The sequence below is a fragment of the Silurus meridionalis genome, chromosome 11 (assembly GCF_014805685.1).
Source record: "Silurus meridionalis isolate SWU-2019-XX chromosome 11, ASM1480568v1, whole genome shotgun sequence".
Classification (NCBI taxonomy): Eukaryota; Metazoa; Chordata; class Actinopteri; order Siluriformes; family Siluridae; genus Silurus; species Silurus meridionalis.
The window spans coordinates 3,546,733-3,563,979 of NC_060894.1; the positions used below are offsets into that span (position 1 = coordinate 3,546,733).

At 38.2% G+C, this 17,247-nt stretch overlaps 1 protein-coding gene across 2 annotated transcripts; it reads left to right on the forward strand.

Annotated features, from left to right (window-relative positions):
* The first annotated feature begins 850 nt into the window (after nucleotides 1–850).
* On the forward strand, nucleotides 851–8,199 carry smtna (smoothelin a). Of its 2 annotated transcripts, XM_046860437.1 has the most exons (9): nucleotides 851–1,007; nucleotides 3,506–3,612; nucleotides 3,923–3,998; nucleotides 4,467–4,577; nucleotides 5,350–5,413; nucleotides 5,938–6,061; nucleotides 6,580–6,731; nucleotide 6,934; nucleotides 7,783–8,199. In XM_046860437.1, the coding sequence occupies exons 2-9, from the start codon at nucleotides 3,535–3,537 to the stop codon at nucleotides 7,930–7,932; spliced, it is 756 nt and encodes a 251-aa protein (XP_046716393.1). In that variant the 5' UTR covers nucleotides 851–1,007; nucleotides 3,506–3,534; the 3' UTR covers nucleotides 7,933–8,199. The 2 variants fall into 2 exon arrangements, with proteins under 2 accessions (XP_046716393.1, XP_046716392.1); XM_046860436.1 differs by lacking the exon at nucleotide 6,934.
* The last annotated feature ends 9,048 nt before the right edge of the window (nucleotides 8,200–17,247 follow it).

Genomic DNA, 17,247 nt, shown 5'->3' on the forward strand with positions numbered 1-17,247 from the left:
AACTTGAGTAAAAAAGTGTATTCATTATTTCAACTTTCACCAATTTTCTGATATAAACTAAGGTTTGGGTCGCAGTGATTGAAAATGCACAAATCTTCTGTTTGGCATCAGTGAATTTCAGCAGCACAAATGTATTTCTTTGATTTATATTAATTGCAAAAGACCAGACAGGATTCACACTTTTACTGTTCTGTACCAGTGTTTTTGTTCTTAGATGTTCATCCATTTTCAGAAATTGTAATTCTGTGTTTTGTTGTCTGTTATCAATTGAAGGTACAAGATTCACCTTTGACCTATGTTCGAGAACTGGTTGATTATCTGATGCCGTACACGCCTTCATTAGTGACATTCGATATTCATCTGCTTAATTCATCAATTCAAGAAACAAAAGAGTTTCATAAATTTTAAACTTGACAGATACTAACGACTGGTTTAACCATTTAGCATTCAATGACAGTGAAATGATGCACAGATGTTTTGGGGGTTAAAACAGTTGATGAGGAACCAGTATAATTTTGATCAACATGACATAAATAACTAATAATGTAGGAAACAGCAGACAGTTGTACACGTTCGATGAAATTAATGTGGATAAGCATTAAAAATTTGATCAAAGCAACAAGAAATGCGTTTATGGTGAGCAAAATTGACTCCATGATGTGGGAATTTCATTTCTGATCTGAGAAACGCCTGTACCTGTAAGCCATACTGAAAACCATGATACTGGATCAGAAAATTCTCGTTGTGTTCCAAACCAGTTTCTAGCACTCATATCTTCATCATCCCCATCGTTGTTTCTCCTCGGCTGTTTCCTGGCTCTCGGCCCATGTAAAGCCTGGGAGGCGTCTCAGGAGAGCCCAGAAGAACTCAAACAGTCCGAGTGAGTTCAGTGTAGCTGATCTAAGGGGGGGAGTGTGTACACAGTGGCTTCCACAGCTCCATTCTGCAGACCACTTGAACATCTCCAAAAGCCTCCTCCTGCTTTCTTAAAGACGTGAGAGCACCAGGTGAGTGTCATCGCCTCTCCTGTTTGTTTAAAATGAAAGTGTACTATGTAGTTATGTAGTTAAATGTATTGTGTAGTTATTACACAATAATAGCTATTTCAAGCCAATTTATCAGGGGAACAATTTTCCTTATTCACAATGTAGCGTATCAGCAACCTGTAAGTAACTGGAATCATTCCAATCCAAAGCATTTTCCAGGTAAAAGACATGTCTGAGTCTCATATATTGTCTTTATGTTGTTCTTTAAGATAATTTAATTCATCAAATTTTTTAATAAATATTTTAGAGGAAAAAAAATGAAGAGATTCCTTCTTTAAATGATATATAAATAAGAGCTTTATGATCCTTATCTTCTCCAGCCGAGCTTCCAGACATCGGCCTACTTTGTTGCTTTCTTGATTTTTCTTTAGAAAACAGTTGGGTGCCAAACCTCCTTTTCGAACAGTCTGCCATGTGTCTGTATTGTGAATATAAACTCTTATATGGAAGGAAAATGACACGAAAGAATGTGCCATTACGATATTTCGATTACAGTAGGTCCCATTGTGTTCTGAACCACATCAGCTCATCTGAGAGTGACATCACTGAAGACGTGCATGTGCTTTGAGGCAAAGAAAAAAAAATTAACAGAAAAAGGTTTTGGGTGAAACAGACTTCCATTACATCCAAGCTGCATTTGAGAGAAAGAAGCAGACGTCAGACACCAAACATCTGGGCTGTTCTGACTCACTAGTGGGGTAAGGGGAAATGGATGTTTCACTGATTTGCTGTTTTATGCAATGACACTCGGTTTTCCTGATGCAGGGGCATGTATAAAGTGATCTCGGTTCTCCATAGTTGTGTATTATTTAGATAACACACCGTCTGTCTGTTTACACTGTAGAGTACTGGGACTCTCAGATCACCCACTCGTTCTCGCAGTGACTCATTCTGTGTGTGTGTGTGTGTGTGGAATATAGCCAGTCGCTTTTAGACAACACGTGAGGTGCTGCTGTGTTTTATTTCAGCTCAGGCTAACGCACTCGGTGTTTACTGTGAAAGCAGATGGCTTTTTTCCATTTATGTCCAAATTCAAACTTTCCATCGAAAATGGAAAATACAGAATTGCATGTTTTTACCCTATAGTTTCTTATCGTGACCCCTATGATGACCCCTATTAGATGTGAAACATCTGCTCTAGTAATCTTCTATACTGGCGTTAATAAAATCCCAAACCTATGAATGATTTCTGTATATGATGCTACTGTGATTGTTTCTGTGATGACAGGACTCGAGGTATTCATGAGTGTAGAAGTAAAACTCTTAAATAAGTTTACCAGTAGATTTAGCCTGATGCGCAGTCAATGCTAAGTCTAATTACAGTCACTGTAGACATATTGATTGTTTTTGTTATTTAGCAACAAATCTGAGGTAAATGTTGATGCTTATGAATATTTTGTCACAATCAGTTAGCCAGTGTGGCTTGTATTAATTCAGTGGGGCACAGTAACGACGTAAATGTAATTCTTTGCTACATTTACTGAGGTAATTACATTTGACTTTTACTTTAACTTCACTGTATTTCAAAGTCAAATATCTCAAAAATCAGTCAGTCCTTTTTATTTATGGGTAAAAACTTAACTGGTCAAATACTGGTCAAAAGGCAAATATTATTGTACTTTTACTCAAGTGAAAGTTTAAATGAGCACTTTTATTTATTATTATTTATTATTTATTTATTGGAGTCATATTCTACAGAGTATCTCTACTTTTACTCAAGTACATGGTTTGTGTACTTCATCCACCGCTGATGTGATTACAGTGTCAATGAAGCTGTTTTCATCGTTCTTAGCAATTTACCAAAAAAATCTGAGGGAAATTTTGTTAATCCTTTTATTATTTAAACTGTAACTGATCTATATGATCTATATTAAAACTCGGCAGTGCTAACGGCATTTGCAGACAATTGCCCGCTTTTTTACTCATCTGAGAATCTTGATTTTCTGACAATTCCTGACAAACTTTTACTGCCATTGTAGACTTTTACATCGTGTGTTTAAAAGCACTATGTGTTAAAGTTAGCATCCTTTTTGTTTTCTATTTTAATTATGTCTTTACTTAGTAGTTTATCTTAATTTCTGTTATCAATGCTAATATGATGAATGCTCATTTATTCTCTTACTTTAGCTTTACATTGTCCGTATTAAAACAATGCATTTGGTGCTAAGGGTAAACACAGTGAAATTGAAACCTGTATCTGTTGTAACACAATGTTAATATTTCCCCATCTGGAGATGCAAACCATTCAGAAATGTCATTAGCACCACTTTTCTTAACAAAACAACACATCTGAGGAAAACGTTGATATTCCTACATTTTACAGCGCATTGGTTACAATTGGTATTAAGTGTAAAAGTGTATTACAGTGTAAAAATGTATTTTCTCTTCAATTCAGCAACATATATGTGGTGAATGTGGCTAATATATTTTTCGTCTCTGTTCTCTCTCCTTTTTTTTAGAAAAAGCGAGAGATACAGATAATAAAACAATGGCTGTGGTCAGTGCAGGTCCACTAACAGAGGAACAGCTTGCAGCCATTGAGGATGAGCAAGTGCTGAATGACATGGTGAGATGAACAGCTACACACACACACACACACACACACACATACACACATGGCTTTTGATTTCAGTAAATCTTTTGGTCTGAAAATGTTTGGAACTGTGTTCTGTTAAATAAAAAAAACATGCAACTTGAAAATGTATGGCTTTAAATGAGCATGGTGACTCAGACCCACGTCATAGTACTATATTGTTAAACAGTTCTTGATTAATGTGTGTGTGTGTGTCTGTGTGTGTGTGTGTGTGTGTGTGTGTGTGTGTGTCTGTGTGTGTGTGTGTGTGTGTGTGTGTGTGTGTGTGTGGGTTGCTCCATAGCTGGATAAGGCTACAGATTTTGAGGAGAGAAAAATGATTCGTGCTGCCATGAGGGAACTGCTGAAGAAAAAGCGGGGTGAGGTGCAGGTCACGTCCCTACAGTGCTGTAAATGCTGCCCAAATCTGGCAAAGTTCTTGGGCCTTGTTTTTATAGCGTCTCAACATCTATTTGTAGGGTGAGGGTCAGGGCTGTTGGCACAATCACACTCAATTAAATCATGGTTTGGCAAAAAATACCAAATGTACACAGTTGATAGTCTAGTGTCTAGGCTGTGTTTTTTTTTGTTAATGTAGTTAACAAGTGAGTAACAAATTCAGCTAACCTCGTATCTTAGATAAATAAAGCTAAATTACAAAACCAAACAATTTTTCTGAGGATTACGTACAGTTCAGGAAAAATTGTCCTTGAGTTAATAGGGTAACTAAGATCTGCATTTTGTGCAATTAATTTGTTTATTGAGCGCATTTACGAATTGTTTTGTCGCGATACATTGTTTATTCTGCATGTTTATCTTTTCTGTTGTCAATGCGGCTGCATCCTCAGAGCAGAGGGACCGAGAGCGTGCGGCCCGGCAGGAGAACCTGCGCCAGCAGGGGGTGTGTGTCGGATCAAAACCGGCCAACGGTCCAAACAATTTTCAACAACACACACACAGTGAGTTTTACTTATATAACACACATATCATTCCTTGTGATCACAATGCAGTGGGTGTGGCTTTTGTAACAATTATTTATAGGAAAAAAGCATGTGGCCTCTGTACCCATCAGGTAAAGAGGGTGTGGCCTGTATATTCATTAATCACAGTGAAAAGGGTGTGGCCTCTGTATCCATCATTTAAAGAGAAAAGGGTGTGGCCTCTGTATTTATTAGTTACAATAAAGGGGGTGTGGCCTTTAGATTCATTAATCACAGTGAAAATGTGGCTTCTGTATTCATCAGTTACACTAAAGGGTATGTGGCCTGTATATTCATTACTCACATTGAAAAGGGTGTGGCCTCTGTATCCATTGGTTACAATAAAGAAGGCATGGCCTGTATATGCATTAATCACAGTGAAAAGGGTGTGGCCTTTGTATCTATCAATTATAGTGAAAGTATGACCTTTGTATACATCAGTCACAATTAAGAGGGTGTAGTCTTTATTCATTAGTCACAGTGAAAAGGGTGTGGTCTCTGTATTAATCAGCCATCATGAAGAAGGCATGCCCTTTGTATACATTAATAACAATGAACGGGGGTGTGGTCTCTGTATTTATTACTCACAGTAAAATAAAGGGGTGTGGCCTCTGTATTAATTAGTCATATTGAAAAGGACAGACCTTATATAATATTTATATTTTTAGGGATATTTTTATATAGCTTTTTTACAAAAAAAATCTGTTTTATTCAGTATTTTTGGATTTCCTTCTTTGTTTTTGCTTCATAGAATCAGCTCATGTGAAGTCTCCAAGTCCAGCACCTGCAGCCTCACTCTCTAAAACATCAGGAGGGTAAGAATGTAATATTTGTTAGGTTTAATATGAATGTATCCTGTTTTGTAGTGTTAACTGGTATTACTAGCATTAGTTTGTGTAGCTGACCTGTTCTTTAAAGGTTGCGGTGCTATCAATGTTTATGTTTGATAGACCAGCTTGTTGGTTAATAGGCTGAATTTGAAGTAATAGTTGCTGAGTAAAGTACATTGGGTTTGAGGGATTGGGTTGAGGTATGTGGTTGCTCCATTGCAAAGAAATGCCACTGTAGACTATCTAGTAGGTAGCAAAGGTTTCTCCATAACTAGCAAATTAGTTTGTATCAGTCTGAATTAGGAAATAAACTCATTATACAATCCCGACAGGCCATTTCTCTGTGTTTGCAATGTATTGTGGGTATTACATATTGGCACAGAACCACCATCAGTAACACTTTATGAAACTTACCGATACATTTTTTAAACAGAATCTCTGGCTGACTTCCTTGTAAGAACACAAACTAGACAGCATTTAATCCGTTCTTGTCTTTTTCCTGGACACAGTGTGGCTCGTCCTCCAGCTGCTGCAGTTCAAGTACCCCGAAGCTCAGCGCTCGGCGGCCCAAACACCAAAGACGTGAAACAGATGCTGCTGGACTGGTGCAGAGCCAAGACTGAACCATATGAGGTGAGTGCAGGGGGGAGCTGACATTTACAATATCCTATACTCCTGTTTGTGTATTAGCATGTCAACACTGTGTAAAATTACAGCTTTTCACTTTACGTTCATTTACTGTTATGTTAGTCTTTATTTATCTTTTTGTTTTTTAAGATGTTTACAATGAAATTTAGCAAGACACTATGAAGACACTTTCACTATCGTTTCAAATAAGGACATAAAAAGCTATCTTCAAGATAACATACCTACGTGATCATACGTGAAGGGGGCATGGCTTCCGTAACTTCTATTTAAAGTAAAAGGGTGTGGCCTTTATATTGATTAGTAATGGTGGGTACGGGGGTTTCACTCACAATTAAGGGGGTGTGGCCTCTATATATTTATTAGTCACAATAAAAAGGGTGTGACCTCTTTACTAATATATTGTAATAAAGAGGGGCGTGGTAACTTCAAGAAGCTACTCAGGAACGTTTTGTAAAAACTTCTGATGAATATCCAGAAGGTAACCTAATTGTGTTTGTGTGCAGGGTGTGAATATACAGAACTTCTCATCGAGTTGGGCTGACGGTCTTGCCTTCTGCGCCCTGGTGCACCGATTTTTCCCTGAAGGGTTCGAGTACTGCACTCTGGACCCATACGATCGCAAAGCCAACTTTGAGAAAGCCTTCCGAACCGCAGAGTGAGCAGAAGATCTAATTATCTATGTCTGTGATCAAGAACTGGTTTCACTTCAGCAGTTATCAGATTTTGTGTAGACAATGCGAAATGAATATATATGATCTTTTTTCTGTAATTTAATGAACATTGATGTGAAATAGTAGGCTTGGATGGGAACAATGAAGATATTTAGTTTTGATATTGTCTTGTGATAACATATTCAGAGTCAAAAAGATGTTGGACTTGGGATTGAGTTCAAATCCCAGCATCACTATGCTACCAAGTCTGGAATCTTAAGAAAAGTCTAAAAAACTCTGAACTGCTCAGTTTTATAGATAATTGTAAGTTGCTCTGGATGCCATAAATGTAAACATCTCGCTGTAGAATGCCACCACTGGAGTGCAAGATGACTCAGCATTTTCTGTTTGAGTTTGGGGGAGGGGAGGAAAAAAACATATTATTTAAATCCTTGTGTGAAAATACATTTGGGATGTACATCTCCATAACTAAAGCCACGATGCAGTGCGATCTGATTTCAATTTGATTCAACACTGCGATTAATTGCAATGGAAAAACATAATTCTATGCAGTTCAATATGGTTCTGATATTTCACATTTATTTCTGAGGTTCAGACAGACAGCAAATCATATATTTTCTTAATGGCCTTCTGACTTCTAACGCATGGCCCTTTCACAAACATGCCATGCAGTGCAAAAAAAAAAAACAAAGAAAAAAAGATTAAATAAAACCAGATGTTCTTTTCCTGTTGTGTGTGCAGGAAGTTACAGCTCTACCTCTGCCATGTTAATCTGTATTCTATGTGAATCTCAGGACGCACCTCGGCCTCTGTAGTGTTGCGATACGTATTGATTACTTACTAAATAATAAAAGTATAGTGCATCTACTAATAATTATATATAAACAAATCATTAACTTGCCAATGTCCCGATGCAAATAAGTGAATCTTACCATCCCTAGTGTACACAGACAATAATTAATAATATACCCAAATAACAGCTGCACAGTGTTCTACAATGTGTGTGTGTGTGTGCTTACTGTTGTGTGTCCTCAGGACATTGGGGGCTGTCCTCGTCTGCTAGATGTCGACGACTTGCTGCGTATGCGGGAGCCGGACTGGAAGTGTGTGTACACCTACGTCCAGGAGTTTTATCGCTGTTTAGTTGAGAAAGGACTCGTCAAAACCAAGAAGAAAACCCCTTAACCACACACACACACACATGCTCATATACATTCACACACAGTGCCAAAGGTGAGTCAGACACAAAAAATGTAAACTGTCACACACTCTTGATTCCTTACAGTCTTACAGCTAATTTATTGCTGTAGAGTAATATATACATAGAATTGTGACATATTTTCCTGACGACAACATAAATCTTTTTTTTTTGTCTTGTACAACTTCAAAAAAAACCTTTTTTAAATATAAAATATCCAAAAGCTAATAAATACATCTGAAATACTCTGGTGAGAGATGGGACATTTATTGCTCAATTTATTTCAAGATTGTGAAAGAAGAGATTGTAGTGAGAAGAATACACTACATTAATCATTATTCTAGTCACTTAGATGTTCAATAAACAGTCTGACAGCATTAAATTAAAATACTGGTAGGTGGAAAAAGTTTGTACATACATAATATGGGCAAAAGTATTGGCATTTTTCCAGCCACATTCTCTAAAATGTTTACCACAAAATTAATTTATATTATATTGAATATCTTTAGATGGCATGAATTATTTTCTGAACTGAGAGACCCAAACCTGTTCCAACATGACATTGCTGCTGTGTTCAAAGCCAGCTCCATGAAGATATGCTTTATATGGCTTGGAGTGGAAGATGCCCTCAACCGTATTGAACACCTTTGGGATGAATGCAAACCCTGACTGCACCCCAGGCCTCCTCACCCTCACCTCCATCAGTACCTGACTTTACTAACACCCATGTGGCAGAATGAATCTCCACAAACCTCCACAAACACATTCCAAAATCTAGTGAAACATCTTCCCAGAATAGTGGAAGGTATTATAACAGTGAATGGGGAGTGGGATGTTCAAAAAGCACATAGTTGTCTTATAGTCAGATGTAAAAGTACACACATCCTTCACTCTAGTAGAAGTGCAGGTACTCATGTTTTAAAAAAATCTGGTGAAGAAATCTGGTGATTACATTTTTTTTACTCAAGTTAAAGTAAAGAAGTTTGGGCTCTGACATGTACTTAAGTAAAAAGTAGCTGTTACTACCGGTTTTCGTGTCACGCTGGTAACTGGACTTCACATAATATTCATATATTAATATAAAATAATTAAAAATTTTGTTGTCTAATGAATGTATTCAGGCTGAACATCCACCATATAGAACACAAGCAGAGAAAAGATGGTGATGATCAGAAATGTGTCTGTTCTCAGTCATGTTTACATCGTTGACTATCTCTGTCTCATCCACATTAACCCCATACTTCTTGTTGCCTTCTGCACTGCTCATTGTTAGCTCTGCAGTCTAGCCTACGTCTGTGGTGTGTAAGATCCAGGAAATGATACACCAGTGGTTGATTGAAAAAGGTTGATGGGCTGAAAAAGGTGCACAATGAGAAGAATAAATATTGATGTCACCAAATAGATTAGAACTAAAGAAAAAAAAGTAAAACTAAAGAAGTAGAAAACACAGACATTTGTGTAAAAAAAAAAAGGTTGTCTGAGAAATAAATAGTGAAGTAAAGTACTGATACAAGAAAAATCTGCTTAAGTAGAATAATAAAGTATTTGTGCTTCATTACTTCCCACCTCTATCAAATCAAATCAAATTTTAAGATCTAGTCAGATCTTTTGTCCCTATAGTGTATTTTTATTTATAAAAGGCCCATCTGAACTGAAAGGCATGTAGCCATCATAAAGATGTGACACCTGAACACCAAACTTCTGCCTACACTCTTTTCTTCACTTTTCTAAAACACTCTCCATTTCTTTGCACTGTTGACCCCAGGTACCTGAACTCCTCCACCTTCTCCACCTCTTCTACCTGCAACCGCACCCCTACACTGCTCTCACTCTCATTCACACAATTGTACTTTCATTCCCTTTCTCTCCAGCGTGTACCTCCACCTCTCCAGGCTCTTCTCAACCTGCTTCCTACTCTCACCGTAAATCACAATATCATCCGCAAACATCATAATCCATGGAGACTTCTATATGAACTCGTCCGTTTACCTGTCCATCACCACTGCAAACAGGAAAGGGCCCAGAGCTGATCCTTGATGAAGTTTAACCTCCACCTTGAACCAGTCTGTCGTTCCTACTGCACACTTCACTGCTGTCACACCGTCCTCATACATGTCCTGCACCACCCTTATATACTTCTCTGACACACCAGACTTCCTCATACAATACCACAACTCCTCTCTCCACCCTGTCGTACGCTTTCTCTAAATCCACAATCACACAATGCAAATTCTTCTGACCTTCTCTAAACTTCTCCATCAACACTCTCAAAGCAAATAATGCGTCCATGGTGCTCTTCCTCGGCATGAAACCATACTGTTGCTCACAGATGGTCACCTCTTCTCTCACCCTGGCTTCCACTCCTCTTTCCCATAACTTCATGGTGTTACTAATCATCTTTATTTCCCTGTAGTTACTGCAGATCTCCCTTATTCTTAAAGATCGGTACCAGTACACTCCTTCTCCATTCCTCAGGCATCTTCTCACCTTCCAAAATCTTGTTGAATCTTGAACACCAAACTAACACCACATTTTAAGGAGTTTATTGTTGTATAAATTTTCTAAACTTTTTTGTTTGTTTTAGAGAGATAAAAAATGAAATCGTCTGTGCTTTTAAATTAGTGTTGGGTTCCCTACGATTCACATTCAGATGTTCCACACTCCTTTAATGCAGCTCAGTTTAGCTTCATACATACTCTGTAGTTCACTGCACTTTTATAGTCTCGTGCCTTTGTGTAAAATACATACAGTATGTGTGTGAGAGAAAGAAAGTTTTCTACATTCCCCAGATGTTACATATCTGTATTAATCTAACTCAGGCAGGCTCTATTATAGTGTGTGTGTGTGTGTGTGAGTGTGTGTGTGTGTGTGTGTGTGTGTGTGTGTGTGTGTGTGTGTGTGTGTCTGGATGACTTTTTATGGTGTTGTTGCTCTGTTATAGAGGCAAAAAGTCACCCTGCTTATTAAGGACATTGGAGCTGAACCCAGAATTATGTTTGTATGAAGTATTCGAATATCTTCAGTACACATCAATTTTATAAGCTCTGAAGACGGACATTTTCTAAAGTGTCCTCTTATCCTACTGGTAAGAGAGGACATTATATTGAGCTCTTTTTCCATAAATAAGTGTGATGATGGAGGTCCAGGGATGAAACTCTTTTTCTGTTTTGTGATGATGCACATCTTCAAGTGATTAATGATCTGGAAAAAAGAGCCTAGTTAGCTTTTCAGACAGACATGTAGGCCACACCCCCTTTTGTTGGGACTGACAAACATAGAGGCCACACCTCCTTCAGGAGAATTGATGGACACAGACCACACTTCCCTTGAAGGATTTTGGTGGACACATATGCCACACCTCCTTCGGTGGAATTGATGGACACATAGACCACACCTACTTTGATGGAATTGATGGACACATAGACCACACCGCCTTTTCACGTACCGACACACTCAGAGGTCACGCCTCTTCACTAATTCTGGAAAAACAGTAGTCACATGCATATTCGTTCTTTTTTGCTGTGTTTGATCCAGGTCAGCGCTTTTATGGAAGCCATGTGGCCGAGATCCAGCTCAGAGTGAAAGACCAACACACACACACACACACACAAAACAGAGGCACGCCTCCGTCAGTCCTGCAACAGAATGCCAGCATCAAATGAACCAGTCACCATCCAACCTTCAGATCCTGTAGAAAAAAAAACAACCCTGCAAAACCTCATATGACCACTAGGTGACTAGACTTAAATCTTAGACGCTTTATTTTTACCAGGTTGAAGTGAGAAATGCACTGGTGTCACTGGTTCCTAATTCTAGTCATGAACCCACATTGTTGTGTTTTCTCTGATCGAACTGACCCTCATCAACTCAGGGACGGCTGTTAATCAGCTGATTATTTGTGTTGGGTACATTTGGAGCTGGAAAACCTACGAATGTGCAAATGTTTCTCCAGGACCAGGTTTTAGAACCTTTGCACATGTTCTAACGATTGTCTTCAAATCCTCTTTTGAAGTTTGTCTGTACAGCTGCATGATTATGATGCAGTGTGTGTTTTTTGATTGGAAGAAATTGGACAGTGTTTTTGGCGTCCTGAAAGAACACGGAGAGCTGAAAAAGTTCATATGCAAAATGGCTACTTAACTCATTTCTACACAGGTCATGGAGATCAGATCTTTACAAATAAAGTCTTTGTCACAATCTGGTTGTCAGCTTTGTTCTGATACACGAACGATTTCAGATTTCAGATTCGAGGACTTCACCCCAAAATGAAATGTCTAACTCTACTGATTTGTACATTTTTGAAAGAATGAAATGTCACGTTAGATCCATTTCCAATGATGTACAGAACCAAAAGTTAGCACACCTCCTACTTAATTTTTTTCCCCAACATTGCACATTAATACTGAAGACATCAAAACTTGAAAGAACATGTATAGTATTATGTATTAAAAAAACATGTTAAACAACCCAAAGTATATTTTCAATATTAATGCGTGTCATATTTGATAACAGCTTGGCAAACCCATGGCATTCTCTTATCGGATTCGGATTCATCAGATTTTTGAGTGCTTGTTGGCTGATTTTCCTTCACTCTCAAATTCAGCTTCAGGTGATTAGGGAGGTCTTCTGATGCAGCGCTCCATCACACTCCTTCTTGGACAAATAGCTTGGACAGGGTCGTGTTCCTGTTGGAAAATAATTGATGCAAACCAGATGGAATGGCACTCAAATCTGAGGCACATCATCACACCTCCTCCATGCTTCACAGAAGGTTTTCTTTCCTGTTTAAAAAAACAGCTTTACCTCTGACACTGGAGACTCCTCCCATAAACACACACACACACACACACACACACACACACACACACACTTTAATCGTGTCTGCTTAAGACAATAGGTATAAACGCATTATGGTTATGTTGAGGTTGAGGTTATAAACGGATGAATGATGAACATCTCTGCAGGCATTTATCTCAGTCTGTGTGTAGCTGCAGTTAAGGAGGGGGTCATTGAGCGCGTGCACGTGTGAGGGGGGTTACGGTTGGATGTGCGGTACTCCTTTTTTTCCTCCTGTTTTTGTGACGTCATGAACACATTTCGGTTTTGACAGCAACAGCGGATGTTGGATAGGATGTGACACGCAGCACATCTCTCTCTCTCTCTCTCTCTCTCTCTCTCTCTTCTCTCCATCTCTCTCTCTCTCCATCTCTCTCTCGCGTGCAGTCCCCGTCCTGTGCGGGGATAAATCGCATCCGGACAGGAGAGGACAGGACAGGCAGGACACGACAGAAGGACAGGTGAGGACTCCACTACGAAGACCATCACGTCATACGAGGCTCGTGCACGGTGCGCTATGCGTGGTCGTGAGCGCGCGCGCGCGCGCCCTCGGCGGGTTAGTGAACGGGTTACCTGTGTTCGACCGGTTACGGGTCACGTGACCGACCGGCTCCTCTTCAATACTACAGAAACTGGCGAGATGTTAGGATTCGCAACTTAATAAATAAACATACAATTTCCTTCGAATTGTTACTGATATTACCGGATGGATTTTCGGCGTTTTGAGTTCAGTTGAGGATTAAACAATAACCGCTAATAACGTTTTTTTTGTGTGTCGGTTTCACCTTGTGAATAAAAGGTAAGTCAGGCTACATTTCAGAGATTTAGCACTGACTGGGTCGAGTAAACGCTTTACATATTTATTATCATGTATTTGTGATAGAAGATAATATAATTTTGTAATTAATAGCAATGTAAAAATGAGAAAGATGTTGAGATCTGGTACAGAGGTTAGGGTGCGAATCTAGGTAACGTTGGCTTGTTTTTATTGCGCATGCGCGGACGCTCAGTAACGTGGTTCGGCTTTTCGAAAATGAAAATTATTCCCATTAATTGCGTTTCTTTGAATCTAATTTCCCTTTCCTATAGTGTTAATTATTAATTAAAACCAGAAATAGACTTCTCAGCTTTAAGAATTGCTTTTTAAATATAAACCAAAAAAATCATATATACAATTAAATATTAATTATAACAAACAATTATAACAAAGATAATAAAAAGGTCTAATTTATAATTTGTATTTTTTTAGCCTTAAAAACTAAACTAAATGTTTATAGTGCTTTTGAGTTCTCCAATCTGATTGGTTGATTTCTTACATGGCTGCCAGCTGTCATTCAAACCACAGCTTCATATGTTCAATGTTCTCATTTCCATCAGTTATTGTTTCCATAGTGACAGCTCTTTCACCTACACCTACAAAACGATTGAACCGTCAAAATCTATTCTTGCTGATATGGTGATCAATCTATTTTAACTTATGGAATTTACTTTATGTGTCTCTTCGTATCAGTCAGTCATTTTACCTCCAATGGAAAGTTTTGAGGATTTTGTGATGTCTGTTATTCTTCATGCTTTTTGCCTTATTTAATTCATTAGTGTAAAAAGAGAGGCTTTTAATAGCCCACTGGTTAATGGTCTGGGTTTATGATCTGAGGTTTGGGGGTTTAAGCCCTGGTATTGCCAAGCTGCCACTCTTGGGCCCCTGAGCAAGGCCCTTAGCCCTCTGTGCTCCAGGGGTGCTGTCTCATGGCTTTGGCTGCACTCTGACCCCAGCTTCCTAACATCACTGGGATATGCGAAGAAAGAATTTCATTGTGCTGTAAAGTACATGGGATGAATATAAAGCACATTTTTTTCTGTATCTAAAATTTGTTTTTCAATAATAAATTCGAACTTTCAATTTATGGCAAATTCCTGTGGTATAAGAAAAATTTTGGGCTCATGCTGTTATTGGAAAATAATCCACTTTGGGGTGAAGATGGTAAATCTGCTTTTCTTTCTGGCTGCATTACAGCCACCCATCGGTTATTATTTTTCTCTAATAGCAATTCCCAAGTGAATCCTCATATACTGTATATCAGTTTAAATATAGACGTAATAACAGATATGTAAGTAAAAATAGACCTATTGTATATCTTTACCTCAGAGTCTATTTCATGAGTAATGTACAGGATATCACTATTAAATACAAGTCAGGTTTGTTTTCTAGGTGAGGTGAATATCATATACGGAAAGATCATAATCGCAGTATTATAATATCGCAAAAATACAACGGAAAAAAACAGGAAATCATAACAGATGTTTGTGCAGATATACATATATCAGGGCTGTCAATCGATTAAAATATTTAATCACGATTAATCGGATGATCGTCATGAGTTTACTCCATATAAAGCACAAATACAAAATATTCTTGCAAACGTTTTAAAGTAATTATGGTGTTTTAAAATTACGTGAAACATCAGGACACCAAACTGGAAATGTTACTTCGTTTCCACACGGACGGATTTAATAGCCGGATGTGTGCATCAAACAAATGTTTAATGATGAAAAATTATTTTTCGATGAGCTTTATTTATTTATTATGACTTATTTTCATCCCGAGCCAAAATCCTGTATGGCATGTTTGAGTTTGTACGCAGAAAGGAGTAGCTGAGCTGGTGCGATTGAATTTGATGTCATTGCATATGGTCGATTAAAATGCGACATGTCCGCGCTAAATGCTGAGTAAGGGCCGCTGTGGAGCTCACGTGGGTATGGACGTTTATTCACGCCTCGTTGCTCCTGCTGTTCTAGTGTTGATTATACACCATCAAATGTAATCATTTTACAGCATGTTAATAAAGAAACAGCTGACCGAGATCATCCACATAAGGTTTAACCCATAGGTTTATGAAATTCACACCGTGTAGGGCTTTAGTTTTAAACTTCCTAACTTTGATGCTGCCATAGTAACCATGCAAATAGAGATAAATGTCTCATCCTTCGCTGTTGATGGCTTTCAGCAAATCTTCATTCTGAATGAAAGCAGGAGTTTTGTACAGATGATCGCATCTCTTACAGGACAGACAATGAACAGCTCCAAGAAGTGAAGGGAATCAAATCTGATCCTTGAGTTTATTACCCACGTGAATGATCGTATAAGACAGTAAAGCAGTTACTGCCTGACAGGTTATTTGTTTCTCTCCTGACAAGCAAGTGTTTTTTTTTCCTCTGTCCGATGAGGATTCGTGGGTTGTTTAATATTACAAACAAAATCATAGCAAAGAGAACAGAGCATTCAGTAGGCAGTGCAGTTTTCTAACCAGCCAAGTGGAAATGAAGCCCTGCTGCAGGAGTAAATACGGAGCGAAAGCATTTGGGGGACATTGTGGGATGTAGTGTTCTTGTGTGAGGTACTTTAAAGACATTACTCAGAAATAAAGTTACACATTGTATTTATGGAGTCTTTGGGGTGGTACTGGATGGTACCATTGAGGATATATTTTACCTGCAGACATGGATGTATTGTTCCTTTAATAAGCTTTGGGACTAAATGGTTAAAGGTATTTCAGTAATTTGGACTTAACATAACACCAACTCTAAAATATATAATTTTATCCTACTGTAAAATGGTGATCTTGACAACACTGAACATGAAACAAAAAGCATATGGTATCAGTCATTCACCTGTAAACAGCCGACCGGAAGAAGGAAAAACTATCGGTATGGTATGGAGTTCCCACAATTAACTATCGGTGCTGATTATTCAGGAAAACCTGTATGTATATGTCTATATATATATATATATATATATATATATATATATATATATATATATATATATATATATATATATACAGGTTTATATATATATTTATATATATATATATATATATATATGGCACCGCCAGAAAGGAGGAAAAGAGGAAGGTCAAGGAGGAGGTTGATGGATGTGATGAGGGAAGACATGCAGGTAGTTGGTTTCGAAGAGATGGATGATCTGCTGTGGCGACCCCTAATGGGAGCAGTCAAAAAAAGAGATTAGTCAGAGAATATTAGTACATTTAGTCCCGATTTGCTTTTATTATTCCCTCCACCCTTCTGGGAAGATGTTCCACTAGATTTTGGAGTGTGCTTGAAGACATTTGTGTTCATCAGACACAAGGGTGTTAGTAAAGTCACTAATGTTAGTAAAGTCGCTGATGTAGGTGTGGTGAGGAGACCTCACTTTGAGCTCAGGGGCATGTTCGTGCTGGATCAGGTTTGGGTTTAGAAGTTCAAGTTTGCAGAAGAACCACATATGGCAGGAAAGGTCAGGTGTCCCAATACAATTTGTCCATATAGTGTATATTAATATTAAATCAAGGTGACAGAGCTATACAGGAGACAGAACTGCAGCATAGAAGAATGAGAATATAAAGAAGAGTTATTTACTTCTTTTATTTTTCACACTGACGAGATCACTGAGCCTTCGTGGTTAGTAG

Coding starts and splice junctions, on each gene's coding strand:
- smtna (XM_046860437.1), top strand. CDS start 3,535: ATGGCTGTGGTCAGTGCAGGTCCACTAACAGAGGAACAGCTTGCAGCC. Junction 3,999..4,466: donor ACTGCTGAAGAAAAAGCGGG/GTGAGGTGCAGG, acceptor CTGCATCCTCAG/AGCAGAGGGACCGAGAGCGT. Junction 6,062..6,579: donor CCAAGACTGAACCATATGAG/GTGAGTGCAGGG, acceptor GTTTGTGTGCAG/GGTGTGAATATACAGAACTT.